Raw genomic sequence first — 20,807 nt, forward strand, 5'->3', positions numbered from 1 at the left:
TGTTATTGACATTTCAGCACTTTGGCTAGAAAGGCTTCTTCCAAGCTGTAGTCAAAAGTACAGCTGACCTAAAAAATAAACACCTCCCTAAGGTTTTCATTTACAACAAAGACATCAGGGGTCTTAGCTGTAATAGTTGAGAACACAGAATCATCATTACACAGGTTAAACATGCTCTGATTGAGGACCTAAGAGCTATCTTTTGGTAAATCTACAATTCTGTCATATCTACATTTGTAGAGGCCCCTGTACATGGCAACCTCGGGCACACACGCACGCACGCACGCACGCACGCACGCACGCACGCACGCACACTCACACTCACACTCACACACACACACACACACACACACACACACACACACACACACACACACACACGCTCACAGAGTGTCAACGCTTGTAGATTGTCTATTTTCACTACCTTTGAAAATGTTTTCTCCTATAGAAAGAAAGAAAGAAAGAAAGAAAGAAAGAAAGAAAGAAAGAAAAATACTTTTGGGTGAACTGTCCCTACAACATCTTTGTACTTCTACCCCCCCTGTCTGCTGCTAATGGCGGTTACACAACCACGAATAGACCAACTGCACTGACTGCACTCATGCATTTTCAAGAAGATAAAGATCTCTTTGACCAACTCAGTTCCTTGAGACTGGCATATATAGAGGGGTAGTAGAAGAAGATCAGATCTGAACTTACTTTGACATAAATTATATTGGAAATGAGTTTGATTTTATTTTCTACTGTCCCTTTTATCATGAGCTGAGCTCCATGCGTCAAACATTATTTAATAGGTGTAAAAAAACATGCATATGGTTAAACAAGGTGGAAATCATACTTTTGAAGATACTTAGATACTTTAAGATACTCGCACTTGCAGAATATTAAGAGAAAGCATGGGACAAACAGATACAGAAAACATGTTATTTGATGTCTATGTTTATTTTGTTTGTGGGTCTATATTATTTATTGATATCTTTGGTGTCTTATAAACTTGTGTAAGGGGTCGGTCTTACAAGATAGGAAAATAAAAATGAAAGAATGAATGCATGAATGAATGAATTCCATTTTAGTATTTTCATATGTCCCTGTTTTAAAACAGTCCAGACACCACTGCTGCTCTAATGTCTTTAACACATTGAGTTTTCATTGTGATGCTGATACATAATTAACTTATCTGTCCAGCGCTGCTAATGGAGTTTAATATACTGTATAATTTAATTCACAATGGAGACATATGGTGACCAAACAGTGGGTTGGGTATGTGAATGGACCACTAGTAAATATCCCTATATTTTTTAGTTTAATACAATGTGTTATTATTATTATTATTATTATTTCAAAATAAAAAAGAAATAAAAAAAGAAATCTTGAATTAATTAAGAACATTGAATAAAAAAAATCATAAATAAATAAACACAAATCTAAGAAATGCATACATTTTTACAAAAGATTATAATGAGTAAGAAGTAGTGAAAATAGATGATCTACAAGCTTGTGAGCTGAAATGATGGCACCAGTAAACAACATGGATTATATTTCATGTACTTTTATTGTGGAGAGTACCCAGTCAGCTTTTATTATGGAGACCCAGCAGTACCCAGTCAGTGGGTTGAATCACACATTCCACTCAACAAGGACATGTTTCTGGACAAAGCACACACAAAGAAGGAAATGTACTAGAACATCCCCATCCCCAGTCATACATTTGATTTTCTCTGTCTGTATACACACAGTTTGCACTTGTACCACCATCTGGCTGACCACTGGTCCACGTGGTGTAGTTCACCTTGGAGTGATCAGACCACATCCATCTGCCCTCTACGTACTGGTCGTTCAGTCCAATCCAGGTGTTTCCCTGCGATGGGTTAAACTTCCCGATCAGGGCCTGGATGAAGTCGTGCTCCTCCTTGCTGTGGATGGACACCAGGTGGCCTCCTACAGCCTGGCAGATGTTCTCTGCTTCACTCCAGGTCAGGAGTGAAGAGAAGTAGTTGAAGCAGCGACCGTTGAAGCGGTACCAACACGGAGGACAGTTTCCACGCTCCAGCTTCAGCTCAGCAGAGGGACTGGCGTGCACGGTGGTGCCTACACACACACACACGCACGCACGCACGCACGCACGCACGCACACACACACACACACACACACACACACACACACACACACACACACACACACACACACACACACACACACGCACAAAAAAACTTGCCAAATGAGAATGATGTCATATAGAAGAATAGAAGAACCATTTTTAGTTCCAGAAATACAAATGTTCAGACTAAATTAAGGCTTCCCAAACCTTTCTTGCCACGACGCCCAAAATAATCCTATTTGAACTGGGGACCCCCACCCTGACAAGCACTTGCATTGTAGGCATTGTATGTAGTTTGACGCTGTTCCACAGATATATATTGTGAAAATAGACAAACTACCAGGACACGGCTGTGTGATTGTAGATCGGCTGTTTGCCTCTTTCTTATGTAATATTTGACAATTTGACCAGTTTGGAGGCCACTGCTTTAAAGACACTTCTATTTGAATGATTCTATAATAAAGAGACCATGGGGCCTCTACTTTATCCGCTCCTTTTTTCCCCTCTGCACCAACATGTTTATGTCAAAAATAGCAGATCTACAAGTTCACAAAAATGTATCACACTGTGAGCTTGTATAACTGCAATTTGTGCATAGTTTTAAAGAAAAGGGGAGAGGGAGAACAAGGAGAAGATAAAAACAGTAAAGAAAAATAGGCCATCTACCATAAACACATACAAAGTGGGGTCTGGGGACCCCCAGAGGTCCTTGAGGGTGTTCCAGGGGGTCCCCAGGTAAATAATTCATAGAACCAAATGGATTAATATACCTAGTGCCATGAGGCCCAGCAAGCACAGGAGTTGAGGAACCAGCAGCATGTCAGCCTGAGGAGGATGTCTCTGTCTGGGTCAGGGTCTTCTAGGAGGAGAGTGTGGTGCTGTGCGTAAGCGTAAGTCTTTTTATTTACTCCAAATGAGGGTCTGCGTCTTCAGAGTTGGCATCATTTGATTGGCCATGATGTATTAGCAGCTGTGGAGTTCATAGCACGCACGCATGGACACATGCACGCGCGCGCACGCGCACACACACACACACACACACACACACACACACACACACACACACACACACACACACACACACACACACAGAGAGAGGGGGGGGGGAGATGATATGATACTTTTGAAGAATACAGTCTTCAACAGCACTTTACTGCATAAGTAGCATAACGTCACTGTTGGGTAGAAACCTCGTATATCCAAGTTTCAAATTTGAGTGTTTTTTTTTTTTCGTAAAGTAAAGCCCTGCTTCATCACACAAGGCTGTCGCACAGGACTAGTGAAAATAGCAGATCTAGAAGCACACAACGTGCTTTGTAGATCGGCTATTTTCAATAGTTTAGATCATTTTTATGAGAAATACACAACGAAAGGTTTTGGACATACAAGGTTTTCACCCGACAACGACGATAAACATGTTTAGCATAATTTTATTATGGAGAGCCAGTGTGAGTCAGTAGATTGAATGGAACAATGATAGAGGCAGACTGTATGAGAGCATGCAGGTAAATTAGTACAGTCACACAACATGGCTGCTCATTATATTTCATGGGAGTTGCGTAACATTAAAGTAAAAGTATTGAAAATTGGAAATACTACAGTAAATACAAATGACAAATTCCTCAAAATGTTACTTGATTGATTACAGTACTTGAGTAAGTAACAATGTACTTATTTACTTTACAATACTGACTAGGCCTACCGTGTATGTGAACTGTGTGGTCACTGTTCAGTTCACACACTGACCTTGGTGTGAGTGACACTTCAGTCCAGAACCGTTCTGCTGCAACAAACACCTGAGGTCTATTCTATAAATGACTTCTAAACCAGTAGTTCTCACACTTATTCATGCCAAGGACCCCCAAAATGATTTTGCCTGGACCTGAACACTTCCAAGATTGTTCTAAAATAGATGTACTGTACAAGCTCAAGTGACGAGCCGTGAGCTTTTATTTCTGTTATTCGTCAGAAGCCCTGTCATGTATGGTGAGACATGACTTACTAATAAACAATTAAACCCATATAGTATGTAAGGTCTCAGGTGCCTGTCACACAATGGGAGATGGTTATACACACTATATGTTGTAATGTCTAATGCCAGCAATAAGGAGAATAAAAAAAAGGAGAATTAAGTTGAAGCTGTCAGTGTTTAATACATTTAATAAAGGTTGTATACTGAATGTTCTGTGTTTCTTGTGTGTGAGGAAGTGTCCATGTGAATAAATAAACATCCTCTATGATATCTATAGCTAATAACATTGCTGTCAGGCAGAAACCATGTATCTCCATATTTCAACTTTATATGTGTTTTTTGTAAATTATATCTATAAACTAATGTCCTAGCTTACTTCATCATACAAGAGTAACGCACAAAAGTAGTGAAAATAGCTGATTTACGAGCTTGTGAGATTATAGACCAGCTATTATCACTATTTTATAAAAAAAATACTACTCTATTATAGCATTTATTCCCAACCTGTGTGTGCGTGGTGCTTCATGAGGATATTGTAACACAGGGCCCAAAATAACTGGCAAAGCACTGTGATTTTAATGTAATTAATAATACAATATAATGTAACATTACAATGACAAAAATGTACAAATAAATGTCATGGTGTTTAAAACATTGAAAATGTTGTTTTCATTGTGATTCCGATACATTATTCATTTCAAGCATACATGTCCTGCGTTGCTAATATAGTTTAATTTATGTTTCTCAATGTGCTTCACAATGGAGACACACTGAAATGATGGCGCCAGTAAACACATGAATTATATGTGTGGAGACCCAGTAGTACCCAGTCAGTGGGTTGAATCACACATTCCACTCAACAAGGACATGTTTCTGTACGAAGTACACACACAGAAGGATGTGTATTAGAACATGGATAGTCATGCATTAGATTTCCTTTGTATGTAACCACACAGTTTTCACCTGTACCACCACCTGGCTGACCACTAGCCCACACAGTGTAGTTGACCTTGGAGCAATCAGACCACATCCATCTACCCTCTATGTACAGGTCGTTCAGTCCAATCCAGGTGTATCGCTGTGATGGGTCAAAGTTCCCGATCAGGGCCTGGAAGATGGTGTGCTCCTCCTTGCTGTGGATGGAGGCCAGGTGGGCTCCTTGAGACTGGCAGATATCCTCTGCGGTGCCCCAGGTCATGGGTGTAGGTACGTACTTGTAGCAGTGACCGTTGTAGCCGGACCAGCCGATTCCACACTGTCCACGCACCAGCTCAGCAGAGGGACTGGTGTGCATGGTGCCTACACACACGCGCACGCGCGTGCACGCGCACACGCACACGCACACGCACACGCACACACACACACACACACACACACACACACACACACACACACACACACACACACACACACACACGTGCCAAATGAGAGTGATGCCACAGAATAAACATTTTTGGTGCCAGAAATAAAAATGTTCAGACCTAAGATCTTTAAAGCATTCCCAAACCTTTCAGGCAGAGACCCCCCTCCAAAATAATCATATTTGAACAGGGGACACAAATAAATAAAACTGCAACCATATGGCCTTACCATAAGAAACCATGGTAATCAAAGTGGGGCCCAGGGGCCCCCAGCTAAAGTGCATGGACCCGAACCGAATGGACCCTTACAGTTCTGACTCTGTTTATCAGAGCTGAATGAACATGTTACAGTGTAGATTGGATCTAGATATTAAAAAGCCCTGTGTTAGAAAGGCTCCAAGTATATTGAACTGACCACCTTAATTATTACCACCTTAATTATTACGAGTGAGCGTTATTCACCTGCGCTGCGACCGTGTATTTCCCGGTGAACCTGTGCGCAAAGGTGGGGGCCGATGGGCAAGGAGGGTTGCGAGCTTATGAGAAACAACTAAAATAAGACCTTAAACCTGGCGAAACAGTTGCGTGCATTAGCGGAAGATGACGATAAAGGAAATCGTTAGACGGAAAACATTAAATTAACCTCTGAAAAGCCTACACGGCCTTAAAACATGGAAAAAACAGTTGCGTGCATTAGCGCAAGATTAGATGAGGATAAAGGAAATCATTAAATGGAAAACATTAAATTAACTTCTGAAAAGGCTTCTAAGCCTACACTATAGCCTACTAAAAACTAGTGAACCGCGATCTTGCCACACGTGAATAATTGTGGTTGTAAACAATAACACAGACAATATAAATCCTTAGTCTAGTTGTGGGAAGAAAAGGTTATCATCATGGCCCCAAATAACTTGGTTTTTGGTTTAGGACTTTCAAATGTGTTCACTTATAGTTTCTATGTGTATCTGAGGAAGATCATTGTTGACAGCATCACTTCAGACCTTTTTTTAGACTGTTGGAGTTTTGTAGATTATTCTCAATACCTTTGTGTTTCTGCAGTTCTTCCACCTGCCTCTGGAGCTCTTCTATTTTGGCAGCCATATCTGAAAAATATATTTAATCACAGAGAAAACTCATGTGAAATTCAGTGGTGGAAAAAGTACTCAGTACATATTTTACTTAAAGGACAACTTTAGTTTTTTACAAGGGTTCATATTTTAGATTGTAATTAGAGAAAAGAAAAAGTGAGTGTTAAAATGTTTTCATTTGCTTCGCTCTATTGTTTTATCGTGTTTACCGTGCTAAAATGTGGGGCATGCGTACGCATGGGGGCATGCGTATAAGTGGCTAAATATGTATTTTTAGACACAATAAGCCAGCAGTTTCTTTTTTGCTATTTACAGTAACACTTCTAGCCCCCATAAGTCACATCCAACCATGAAAGTTTGCGTTGTATCTTGGGAATGGGCTTATTCTGTGTAAAATTACATATTTAGCCACTTGTACGTATGCCCCCATGCAATCACTGAAATAAGAATCTCTAAAACAATAGAAAAAAGTAAATGAAATCATTTTAACACTCATCTTTTATATTCTTTAATTACAATCTAAAATATGAACCCTTGTTGTAAAAAACTAAAGTTGTCCTTTAAAGTGGGAGTGACACGCCCAAAACAGCTAAATCAGGCTATCAAATATGCATATGCTTTTGATTGCGACCGTAGGTCGCATTTACTACCAAAACCTCCACAGGCTGTCTGTCTGTCTGTCAGTGAGTGAGTGAGTGAGTCAGTGAGTCACACTTTTGCCCTGCTCATATCTCCACAACCGTTGCCCCCATCCATGCCACATTTTGCACACACACTCCTTACCTGCCAAACTACAACCTCCAAGGACCCCCGGAGCTCCAGGGACCCCCAGGTCCCTGGGGGACCCCCAGGTGAAAAAAAATGTCCCTCCGTGAGTGACACATCACACGTCACACTTTTCCCCTGCTCATATCTCCACAACCGTTGCTCCCATCCATGCCACATTTTGCACACACACTCCTTACCTGCCAAACTACAACCTCCAAGGACCCCCGGAGCTACAGGGACCCCCAGCTCCCTGGGGGACCCCCAGATGTAAAAAAACCCCCAAATGTGCAAAAATGACCAAATGACCACCCCAACAGGGCTGCTCACGGGGAATTCCCGGGGACCACCGACTCCTGGTGCTCCAGAACGGATGCAAAAGTGGTGGTGCCCCCAGTGGAGGACCCCCTACACTGCAGCTCACATAAAATGCCGTAACTCCGGCTAGGAGCGACCGGGAGAGCCGGGGCCGGTACCTATTCATCCGCCTCGGCGCCGCGCAGACCCCACCCCTCATTTCTCACATGGCCCTCTTCTAGCGCCACCATCAGGCCGATTCTTGCAAAGCCACCTACGGTCGCTTATCTCCCGATTAGGGAGTCTTACTGGTGATAGTAAACCTACGTGTACCTTTGATTACCCAATCAAATTAATTTATTGCAGTTACTGTACTGAAAGCTCTCGAAAACACGTCGCGGACGCATGTAGATCTGTTATTTTCTTAGACGTTTTTCACTGTTGTTCAGCAGTGAGCACTTCTCCTCCTCTTCCCCAAACACTAAACGTGTGTGTGTGTGTGTGTGTGTGTGTGTGTGTGTGTGTGTGTGTGTGTGTGTGTGTGTGTGTGTGTGTGTGTGTGTGTGTGTGTGTGTGGTGACAAACCATCCTTCAAAAGCTCACAAGGTATGTTGTGCGCAGCACCGTACAACGGACGAAGTATACATTCCTTTTCAGACTGTTTGGAGAAGAAGACCATGTGACCTACTGTAGCACAGTCTGTCACACGTCACACTTTTGCCCTCGGGAGAGCCAGGGCCGGTACCCATGCGTCCGCCTCGGTGCCACGGAGACAGCCGTGTAGAGCGCCACTGCTGCCGGCTAAAAAGGCCGTAACTCGGCCCCCGAGCGTATATATACATGTGACCTGACGGTCGCTTATCGATTAGGGAGTCTTACTGGTTTTAGACTTCGTTGCGTGTCTTCCACCTTTAAGTAAAAAGTATTAATAATGTAGAAATACAGTCTGGTATTCAAAATCTCTCAAAATCAACGTTTCTGCTTCTGGTGACTGATATTGTTCTTCTAATGTGTGAGGGGGCTTTGATCTTTCCTTCACTTTTCTAATATATTTTAATTTATTTATTTTATTTTATTCCCAAAATATACAAAATGCAAAAAGGAATTGAAACAACATGGTGCATCTGATCAAATGCATATCAAATATCCAAATATAAAAGTATAACAATGTTTGAAAGGTAAGCATCCTAACCTGCCAGGCTGCTGTTCATCTGTTTGAACATGTTGTTCACCTCCCAGCGGATGTCATCAGCCTCAGCCACACACAACAGGAAGAGAAGGAAAGCAGCCTTCATGGTGACGCTCAGACTCTGTAAGACAACAAGTATAACACCTTGTATTTATTGGTTCTTCAGGGGGGAGAAAATTGACTTTAAAGATGCAGTGCCATGATTTTCTTCTCCCCTAAAACATGATGAAAACAGGAATTATGATTATACTAGGAGGAAGACTTAAAAAAAAGTGTACAGAAAGAGTTAAAACTGTGTTTTTATGTGGCCAGACTCTCCAGTTCATTAGGTATGCCTGGTTGTCAGGTACAAAACTATGGCACCACGTCTTTAAAGAACCCCAAGGATCAAAACATACCACTAAAAAAAGATAAATCGCTGACATTTAAGGCCACCACAATTTGATGGATTCAGGCCAGGAATAAACAGTGGTACCCCTGACACAGTCACTCTGGTTGACGGAACATCCAAAGGTGAGACTTGTACAAACACAGGGTTTGTAAACACTTTCCTCCAGCTGCACTGACTACTGCTACGTATTTAATAAAGAAAGAAAGAAAAACACCACAGCTTTATTCATCTGGGAAGCATGAGGAAGATTGTCTTTGCCAACGTTGCTCTCAAGCAGCCAACAAAACCTCTTCTACTGTTATACCCGGATCTGTAACAACACAACCTCTTCTACTGTTATACCAGGATCTGTAACAACAAAACCTCTTCTACTGTTATACCCGGATCTGTAACAACACAACCTCTTCTACTGTTATACCCGGATCTGTAACAACAAAACCTCTTCTACTGTTATACCCGGATCTGTAACAACACAACCTCTTCTACTGTTATACCCGGATCTGTAACAACAAAACCTCTTCTACTGTTATACCCGGATCTGTAACAACACAACCTCTTCTACTGTTATACCCGGATCTGTAACAACACAACCTCTTCTACTGTTATACCCGGATCTGTAACAACACAACCTCTTCTACTGTTATACCCGGATCTGTAACAACACAACCTCTTCTACTGTTATACCCGGATCTGTAACAACAAAACCTCTTCTACTGTTATACCCGGATCTGTAACAACACAACCTCTTCTACTGTTATACCCGGATCTGTAACAACACAACCTCTTCTACTGTTATACCCGGATCTGTAACAACAAAACCTCTTCTACTGTTATACCCGGATCTGTAACAACAAAACCTCTTCTACTGTTATACCCGGATCTGTAACAACAAAACCTCTTCTACTGTTATACCCGGATCTGTAACAACAAAACCTCTTCTACTGTTATACCCGGATCTGTAACAACACAACCTCTTCTACTGTTATACCCGGATCTGTAACAACACAACCTCTTCTACTGTTATACCCGGATCTGTAACAACAAAACCTCTTCTACTGTTATACCCGGATCTGTAACAACACAACCTCTTTACTGTTATACCCGGATCTGTAACAACACAACCTCTTCTACTGTTATACCCGGATCTGTAACAACAAAACCTCTTCTACTGTTATACCAGGATCTGTAACAACAAAACCTCTTCTACTGTTATACCCGGATCTGTAACAACACAACCTCTTCTACTGTTATACCCGGATCTGTAACAACACAACCTCTTCTACTGTTATACCCGGATCTGTAACAACAAAACCTCTTCTACTGTTATACCCGGATCTGTAACAACAAAACCTCTTCTACTGTTATACCCGGATCTGTAACAACACAACCTCTTCTACTGTTATACCCGGATCTGTAACAACACAACCTCTTCTACTGTTATACCCGGATCTGTAACAACAAAACCTCTTCTACTGTTATACCCGGATCTGTAACAACACAACCTCTTTACTGTTATACCCGGATCTGTAACAACACAACCTCTTCTACTGTTATACCCGGATCTGTAACAACAAAACCTCTTCTACTGTTATACCCGGATCTGTAACAACAAAACCTCTTCTACTGTTATACCCGGATCTGTAACAACAAAACCTCTTCTACTGTTATACCCGGATCTGTAACAACACTACCTCTTCTACTGTTATACCCGGATCTGTAACAACAAAACCTCTTCTACTGTTATACCCGGATCTGTAACAACACAACCTCTTCTACTGTTATACCCGGATCTGTAACAACAAAACCTCTTCTACTGTTATACCCGGATCTGTAACAACACAACCTCTTCTACTGTTATACGCAGATCTGTAACAACACAACCTCTTCTACTGTTATACCCGGATCTGTAACAACAAAACCTCTTCTACTGTTATACGCAGATCTGTAACAACAAAACCTCTTCTACTGTTATACCCGGATCTGTAACAACACAACCTCTTCTACTGTTATACCCGGATCTGTAACAACAAGACCTCTTCTACTGTTATACCCGGATCTGTAACAACACAACCTCTTCTACTGTTATACCCGGATCTGTAACAACACAACCTCTTCTACTGTTATACGCAGATCTGTAACAACAAAACCTCTTCTACTGTTATACCCGGATCTGTAACAACACAACCTCTTCTACTGTTATACGCAGATCTGTAACAACAAAACCTCTTCTACTGTTATACCCGGATCTGTAACAACAAGACCTCTTCTACTGTTATACCCGGATCTGTAACAACACAACCTCTTCTACTGTTATACCCGGATCTGTAACAACAAAACCTCTTCTACTGTTATACCCGGATCTGTAACAACAAAACCTCTTCTACTGTTGATTCCAACGTTCACAGTAATTCAATTCAGTCTATAATCTATTTGAATAGATCACTCCAATGTGTGCAGTAATTACATTCAAGTGACATCTCCGCGATGCTCAATATTGTACTGTAGGCCTATACACTCACGTATCCATTATTGTCTCCACATGTTCATAAATCAATCCCAAAGGTAATCCAATAACTCCTCAGGATAGTCCATAATCTAGGAAATAATCTGACAGAAGCAGCAACAAAAATAGAAATCTCACTGGTATAATGACTCATTGATAGATGTTCCTTTGCTTCATCTTCTCCAGTCATTGTGTCATGCAGTTATATATTATATTCAACAAATAGGCCTATAGGCCAAGTGAAATAAATCGCTTGGCATAAACTATGGTCTAACATAGTCCGACTTCACAAATAATTAGTATCAAAAATAAATGCTATTAAATAAATGTTTAATAGCATTTTTGGAATTCTTCTTTTTCTTCTTTTTTTAAAGAGGTGGTACCATGATCCCCCCCCCCTATAAAACATGATTATCAGGTATTATGATTATACTAGGAGGAAGATTTTTCCAAAAAAGTATACAGAAAGAGTTAAAATTGGGTTTTTATGTGGCCACACCCCCAGTTCATTAAGTATGCATGGATGGCATGGTGGGTGGTGACCCAGCTGATATAGCCACACCCCACAGTGTTGGGTGAATGGTAAATAGGGGAGGAGTTGATACTGTGACATACTTAGTATCTGTGTTTTTTAACAGACACTTTTCACCACAAGGTGGCAGCCTCCAAGATGAAATAAACAAATACTAAGAGAATACATAATTTCTAAATAATACAGTATCTGGCCTATACTCCTGTTCGCAATTTTGGGTGAGGGGAGTTTCTCACCTGAACTGAGTCAGTGGGTCCCTAGACATGAAAAATCACAGAGGTGCTCGTCCGCCATAGTGCCACGAATGGCGCAATGGCCAAATCAAATATGGCCGCCATCGGCTATAATGAAAATCCAACTTTTGTGTATATGCACATGCAATACCTCCATTCCGACTAATTCGGGTGCAGGGAATTAATTTCTGTTATTGTTTTGACCATTTTGGGTGATTTGGACCTTGAAAGGTCATGGTCAAGGTCATTTTGTAATTCCGAAGACCATGGCCACAACTTGGCCATTGTTAGGAGTAAAAACAGGTGCTGTAGGTCTACATCAACTAATTCTGACATGTATAATTCCTTTCTGGTATTGTTTTGACCATTAAGGATCATCTTGTCTTTGAAATATCAATATCAATGCCATTTTTCAAAAACGATTTTGTCTTTACTAGCACTTTTATTTTATTTTTTTCATAATAGTTTGTTTTGTTTATAACAAAAGACATACTAGTATAAATAGAAGTACACACCCCCATTTAACTTTAAAGGGGGACTTTAAATGGGTGTTTAAATGAGCAAATAAGGCTATTTACGAATAAAAGTGACAAATAAGATCACAAAATCACACACAAAATTAAATAACTATTTCCCTCAAAGTGCACCATATTGTGATTGTGTATTATGATGCAAGTTAGTATGATGTGTTTTTACAGGATGGATTTGCTATTGTTCCATGGCAAAATATGATGCACAGAATTCCACCAGCCCAGCAACCATATCGACGAGTGTCACGCTTCAGACATGGGAGTGTACTAAAGTCAAAGTGTTCCTTCCATCCATCGATGTTCCATTGGTTCTAGTCTTTCCTCGGATTCGTTGGCTGTTGCATGCAGGTGGCAAGAAATGCACTAGGAAGGTGCCCTGTTGGTCTCAGCAGTTGTACTGTACTTCTCTGCTACCATGTTCTGTCAAGGTCTTTGCTTCTCCAAAGTTTTTTAAGATATTGTACTGTACTCGGTCAGAAGCCATAGCTGCATGCTTAGTCCCCACCTGGCTCATGCAGTCATCTCCAGTCTCCAAGGCATATGTGCCTTGATCACTGTCTTGGCTGGTGCTCCAAGATGAGAGACTGCTTGATGCAGTGGAAGCATGTGCACCCCTAGTGCCATTCTGCAGCCAGATCTCCAGCCAGGAGTGTAGTTGCGACCGTAGGTCGCATTTACTACCAAAACCTCCACGGGCTGTCTGTCTGTCAGTGAGTGAGTGAGTCCGTCACACTTTTGCCCTGCTCATATCTCCACAACCGTTGCCCCCATCCATGCCAAATTTTGCACACACACTCCTTGACTGCCAAACTACAACCTCAAAGGACCCCCGGAGCCTGGGGGACCCCCAGATGTAAAAAATGACCAAATGTGCTCACACGTCACACTTTTTCCCTGCTTATATCTCCGCACCCGTTGACCCGATCCATGCCAGATTTTACACACACACTCCTTGCCTGCCAAACTACAACCTCCAAGGACCCCCGGAGCCCCAGGGACCCCCAGGTCCCTGGGGGACCCCCAGATGTAAAAAATGACCAACTGTGCAAAAATGACCAAATGACCACCCCAACGGGGCTGCTCACAGGGAATTCCCGGGGACCACCGACTCCTGGTGCTCCAGAACGGATGCAAAAGTGGTGGCGCCCCCAGTGGAGGACCCCCTGCCACTGCAGCGCACATAAAATGCCATAACTCGGGCTAGGAGCGTCCGGGAGAGCCGGGGCCGGTACCTATTCGTCCGCCAAGGCAACGCGGAGACCCCACCCCTCATTTCTCACATGGCCCTATTCTAGCGCCACCTTCAGGCCGATTTTTAAAACACATTTTTGGACACTGCTCCTACAGTTTTTGCCCTAAAATCACGAATATCACCAGTAAGACTCCCTAATCGGGAGATAAGCGACCGTCAGGTGACATGTATACACAAAGAGGGCTGTAAGTGGCATTGGTTCCTGAGTGTAGGGGGACGTGTAGACATAGTGTGTACCGATTTGCGTGATTTTAGGGCAAAATCTGTAGAAGCAGTGTCCAAAAATGTGTTTTGCAAGAATCGGCCTCATGGTGGCGCTAGAAGAGGGGCATGTGAGAAATGAGGGGTGGGGTCTCCGCGTTGCCTTGGCGGACGAATAGGTACCGGCCCCGGCTCTCCCGGACGCTCCTAGCCCGAGTTACGGCATTTTATGTGAGCTGCAGTGGAGGGGGTCCTCCACTGGGGGCGCCACCACTTTTGCATCCGTTCTGGAGCACCAGGAGTCGGTGGTCCCCGGGAATTCCCCGTGAGCAGCCCCGTTGGGGTGGTCATTTGGTCATTTTTGCACATTTGGTCATTTTTTACATCTGGGGGTCCCCCAGGGACCTGGGGGTCCCTGGAGCTCCAGGGGTCCTTGGAGGTTGTAGTTTGGCAGGCAAGGAACGTGTGTGCAAAATTTGGCATGGATCGGGGCAACGGTTGCGGAGATATGAGCAGGGCAAGAGTGTGAGGTGTGACAGACAGACGGAGGGACGGAGTTACTTACACTTTGTGGTGGTTTTGATAGTAAGTGCGACCTGACGGTCGCAACTACACAGCATGTCTACACTCATGTCATCAACATGGATCAGGAAGATTTTGGAAAAACAAATTTTTGCCCTATTTGTGGAGATAAGCCACCTACGGTCGCTTATCTCCCGATTAGGGAGTCTTACTGGTATAGCATTAATGTGAAGGAGACTACGACAACTCTATGGGGTCCGCTCATAATCCTGACGTTGGGGTTATGGATAGGTTTATTTATAATGGGGCCAATTGACTCCACATGTAACACCAGCCTCCTCAATCTAGATCGAGGTCTGGGATCTCTTCACCACCAGCCCCTTTTGCAGGGAGCCCTTCATCATCAGAGACAACAGAGCTGACAGACACACCCAGAATGCTCTGATGAAGGCTCATAGCCGAAACGCTTAAGCGTTCTTGTTGGTTTGTGCCAATAAAAAAGTGGAAACGTGAGTACTTTATTCTCCACTGATTTAAAGTTTTGGATGAGCTACCTTTTTGATGCCCTGTTAGGGTACCCCCTCATGCGTGGGATGGGGATCCCCAGACATCAAACCCAGGCCCTAACTCGCCAAGGCCCTGCTTGGCTTTTAACATATGTTTTATGCCCATATATGGAGATCCCTGTCCCAATGTTATCAATATTAAGGACATATCTGGCATGTTTTGACATAACATTGTTGACCCCTGATCATGCAGGGGTCTCCATTATGTGTAACTGGTCCGATACACATCACTGGCCAGATGGCCAAGAATTGGCACGCATGTCGCCCTGAGGCGTCTTACTAGTAGACACATCCATCCCTCAGCAACTTTCCAAATTCTGGGTGTCTGAGGAGAACAAACAGTTCTCCAGCTGTGTGTTCAGAATATGGTGTCCAATCAAGCCTGTGGCAATGTTACCATCATTGTCGGACGACAGTGGCTCAGTATAGAACGCCTGCCTTGAAATCTGAAGGTTCCAGGTTCGATTCCCAGCTCTTCCTGGTTATGTGTCGAAGTGTCCTTGAGCAAGACACTGAATCCCTTACTGCTCCCGATGAGCAGGTTGGAACCTTGCATGGTTTCATGGTGTGTTAATGGGTGAATTGTAAAGTGCTTTGGAGAAAAGCACTATATACTGTAAATGCAGTCCATTTACCATTGTCTCTGATGAAGATGACAAATGTGGAGTAGAGATCCCAGACATCTTGAATAGGATTGAGGAGGCTGACACATGGTGCATGTACTGACTCCATTATAAACAACCCTAACCTTCACTAACCTAATGGTCGGAATAATGGGATGTCGGAATTATGGCGGACCCCAGAGAGTTGTTGTCTCCTTCACGTAACTGCTATACTACACCCCATATTTACAAGCACTGGCTGCAGAATGGCACTGGTGAACATTGGAAATGTTTCCACTGCATTGATCTTGGAGCACCACTAGCTAAACAGTGATCAAGGCACATATGCCTTGGAGACTGGAGATGACTGCATGGGCCAGGTGGGGATTAAACATGCAGTTATGGCTTCTGACCAAATACAATATATCTAACAAACTTTGGAGACTGAGAGGCAAAGACTTTGACAGAACAAGACACAGCATTGGTAGCAGAGAAGTACAACAGCTGAGACCAACAAGGCACCTTTCTAGAGCATTTCTTGCCACCTGCTTGCAACAGCCAAGGAACCTGAGGAAAGACTAGAACCAATAGAACATGGATCAGGTCATGACATTAGGCTTGTCCTTTGTGCTGTATGCAGACTATGGACTGCCTATATACTATACTATGGAGTGGAGGGAGCAAGGAGGGTCATTAGCAGTCCTTTTGTTATTCATTCTATTTCAATGTCTGACTCAGTTTATCTGGACAAGTGACTTCTGTGCCCGGACAAGTGAATGAGAAATGTACTTGTCCAAAGGACAAGTGCCTCAAAAAGTCAATGTCAAGCCCTGATGGATGGAAGGAACACTTTGGCTTTAGTACACTCCTGCCATGTCTGAAGCGTGACACTCAACGTTATGGCTGCCTTGCTGATGGAGTTCTGTGATGGATCATATTTTGTGATGGAACAATGGCAAATCCATCCTGTAAAAGCACATCACACTAACTTGCATACACAGAATCACAATATGGTGCACTTTGAGGGAAATTGTTATTTAATTTTGTGTGTGATTTTGTTATGTGATCTTATTTGTCACTTTTATTCGTAAACAGTCTTATTTGCTCATTTAAACACCCATTTAAAGTCCCCCTTTAAAGTTAAATGGGAGTGTTTACTTATATTTATAACTAGTATGTATTTTGTTATAAACAAAACAAACTATTATGAAAAAATAAAATAAAAGTGCTAGTAAAGACAAAATCGTTTTTGAAAAATTGCATTGATATTGATATTTCAAAGACAAGATGATCCTTAATGGTCAAAACAATACCAGAAATGAATTATACATGTCAGAATTAGTTGATTTAGACCTACAGCACCTGTTTTTACTCCTAACAATGGCCAAGTTGTGGCCATGGTCTTCGGAATTACAAAATGACCTTGACCATGACCTTTCAAGGTCCAAATCACTCAAAATGGTCAAAACAATATCAGAAATGAATTCCCCGCACCCAAATTAGTCAGAATGGAGGTATTGCATGTGCATATACACAAGAGTTGGATTTTCATTATAGCCGATGGCGGCCATATTTGATTTGGCCATTGCGCCATTCGTGGCACTATGGCGGACAAGCACCTCTGTGATTTTTCAAGTCTAGGGACCCACTGACTCAGTTCAGGTGAGAAACTCCCCTCACACCAAATTGCGAACAGGAGTATAGGCCAGATACTGGAGTAAAAAAAAAACACACCAGGGGGTCTAATGCAGTACTTTCAACCTCCTAGACACATGAAAAACAGAAAAAGTACAAAACTATGGCACCACCTCTTTAAATACCGAAAGTTGTCATGATGACGATGCGCAGTCTGTATATTTTTATAAGGCTATTTGATGTATAATGAACGAGTCCTTTAATGGAAATGGCCGGCTTTCCCAAAGCCTTTTGAGAGCCTTCGTAGCTCATACATGGTTCTAGAGGCCCATCGTAGCAGCAAACCCATTTTTCTGAAAGCCTACAAAGGATCCTGTTAATCAAGGATTTCACGAAACAGGTTTTCTTCTAAGACAGGGGAGAGCACACCTTACAACTGCTCTAAAACTATATCTAATTCAAGTATGGCAGTGTTCAAACCTACTATACATTTTCTTTTACTATAGAGCATACATGGGCAACTGGCGGCCCGGGGGCCACATCCGTCCCCCACCTTCACTTAATGCGGCCCGCAGGTTAATACCGGAATATATATTTTTGATTTCAGCTGTTACAATCTATATTAGTAGCTTAATGACTAGTATAATAGTATTAAAATGTATTTATTTTATGTACAATGTAGGTATTTGTATTTAGGTTCATAAAGTTAACATGAGTATATAACTAAATGCATTTACTTTGAAATTAAATCAAAATGTAACATTTCAGGATTCCATTAAAAAACAACAGAAAATAATTCAGGATTCCAATTCAAAATAAGCAAAAATAGCCGATCTACAAGCTCAAAACGCATCGCAACGCAATGCGTTTTGAGCTTGTAGATCTGCTATTTTTGCTTCTTTTCTATGAGATACTAGAATGACAAAGTAGGACGTAGCAATATGCAATGTGGCCCTCTGGAGTGAAGGTGGCAATATAGTCATCAAAGTTGCCCACCCCTGCTATAGAGCGTATGCTCATGCATAAAGCGAGTGGTAAATCGAGTGGCAAATTGAGTGGCAAAGTGAGTTCCAAAGTGAGTTTAACGTTGTTTAACATCGTTTAATGCAATCAGATAGGACTTTTCTGTTGTATGTGGGCTGTCAAGTTCTGGGTATGATGATGATGTCACACGCATACCCTCTAGAGTGCATAAACCCGACCTTTATAAAATGCTACTCTCACAATGATCCAGTCATCTTATAAAATATTAAACATATGCAAAGTGAATTAATGTTAGATATGAATATGATGCTGAACGACAAACATGTTTGTTTAATTTAGAAGTCACTCGACAACGAATGAAAGACACACACGCACTCTCTCTTTAACTATAAGCTCTTAAAGTTAATTTCCCCAAAGAGAAAACACTATTCTTACCTGGTCCTGAAGAACGAGAAAACAACCAGGAGAAACCAAAGCCAGAGTTAAAGTCAGACAAAGTTCCACCGAACAAACAAACTCACACAGGTTCTGTGTACACACACATACACAAACTGAGAGAGAGAGAGAGAGAGAGAGAGAGAGAGAGAGGGGGGGGGGGGGGGGGGGGCACTCATTTGAAATGTTTATTTATGACCACATGAATAAAAGTACAAGGATGCCTCGTACAAAGGTCATAAACACTGACAGTGCAGTCAGACAAAGAAAGAACAGACAGTTACAAAGAGCCTAAACTGCAGAACATCGTTACATACAGTATATTGACGTAGGCCTATATACTTGTCAGACACAGCGGACATAAATCATGGGTAAAGGAAACAACGCCTCCTCCAAATTGAGCGGCTTCCTGTAATGGCTGACACTGAGCAATACCTTGCTAACCGTTTTTGTAAGCCCCTCACAACCAACTTATGCACATGCCCTAGGCTGCCAAAGATAAAAACTAAACGTTTACATCTGTAGCCTAGCTGTGAGATGGTCTGCTATAGCTGTTATTGACATTTCAGCACTTTAGCTAGAAAGGCTTCTTCCAAGCTCTAGTCAAAAGTACAGCTGACCTAAAAAATAAACACCTCCCTAAGGTTTTCATTTACAACAAAGACATCAGGGGTCTTAGCTGTAATAGTTGAGAACACAGAATCATCATTACACAGGTTAAACATGCTCTGATTGAGGACCTAAGAGCTATCTTTTGGTAAATCTACAATTCTGTCATATCTACATTTGTAGAGGCCCCTGTACATGGCAACCTCGGGCACACACGCACGCACGCACGCACGCACGCACGCACGCACGCACGCACACTCACACTCACACTCACACTCTCACACACACACACACACACACACACACACACACACACACACACACACACACACACACACGCTCACAGAGTGTCAACGCTTGTAGATTGTCTATTTTCACTACCTTTGAAAATGTTTTCTCCTATAGAAAGAAAGAAAGAAAGAAAGAAAGAAAGAAAGAAAGAAAGAAAAATACTTTTGGGTGAACTGTCCCTACAACATCTTTGTACTTCTACCCCCCCTGTCTGCTGCTAATGGCGGTTACACAACCATGAATAGACCAACTGCACTGACTGCACTCATGCATTTTCAAGAAGATAAAGATCTCTTTGACCAACTCAGTTCCTTGAGACTGGCATATAGAGGGGTAGTAGAAGAAGATCAGATTTGAACTTACTTTGACATAAATGATATTGGAAATGAGTTTGATTTTATTTTCTACTGTCCCTTTTATCATGAGCTGAGCTCCATGCGTCAAACATTATTTAATAGGTGTAAAAAACATGCATATGGTTAAACAAGGTGGAAATCATACTTTTGAAGATACTTAGATACTTTAAGATACTCGCACTTGCAGAATATTAAGAGAAAGCATGGGACAAACAGATACAGAAAACATGTTATTTGATGTCTATGTTTATTTTGTTTCTGGGTCTATATTATTTATTGATATCTTTGGTGTCTTATAAACTTGTGTAAGGGGTCGGTCTTACAAGATAGGAAAATAAAAATGAAAGAATGAATGCATGAATGAATGAATTCCATTTTAGTATTTTCATATGTC

At 42.0% G+C, this 20,807-nt stretch overlaps 1 protein-coding gene across 1 annotated transcript; it reads right to left on the reverse strand.

Annotated features, from left to right (window-relative positions):
- Positions 1 to 4,232: 4,232 nt before the first annotated feature.
- Positions 4,233 to 19,272, reverse strand: LOC308283748 (galactose-specific lectin nattectin-like). The gene is made up of 4 exons (XM_080724228.1): positions 19,158 to 19,272; positions 8,775 to 8,892; positions 6,476 to 6,535; positions 4,233 to 5,370 (listed from the first exon to the last, which is right to left on the reverse strand). The coding sequence occupies exons 2-4, from the start codon at positions 8,875 to 8,877 to the stop codon at positions 4,928 to 4,930; spliced, it is 606 nt and encodes a 201-aa protein (XP_080580354.1). The 5' UTR covers positions 8,878 to 8,892; positions 19,158 to 19,272; the 3' UTR covers positions 4,233 to 4,927.
- Between the last annotated feature and the right edge of the window lie 1,535 nt (positions 19,273 to 20,807).

The sequence above is a fragment of the Nannobrachium achirus genome (genome assembly GCF_963921795.1).
Source record: "Nannobrachium achirus genome assembly, chromosome: 4".
NCBI classification, from domain to species: Eukaryota; Metazoa; Chordata; class Actinopteri; order Myctophiformes; family Myctophidae; genus Nannobrachium; species Nannobrachium achirus.

Coding starts and splice junctions, on each gene's coding strand:
- LOC308283748 (XM_080724228.1), bottom strand. CDS start 8,877: ATGAAGGCTGCTTTCCTTCTCTTCCTGTTGTGTGTGGCTGAGGCTGAT. Junction 6,536..8,774: donor GATGAACAGCAGCCTGGCAG/GTTAGGATGCTT, acceptor TATATTTTTCAG/ATATGGCTGCCAAAATAGAA. Junction 5,371..6,475: donor AGAACTGCAGAAACACAAAG/GTATTGAGAATA, acceptor GCGTGTGTGTAG/GCACCATGCACACCAGTCCC.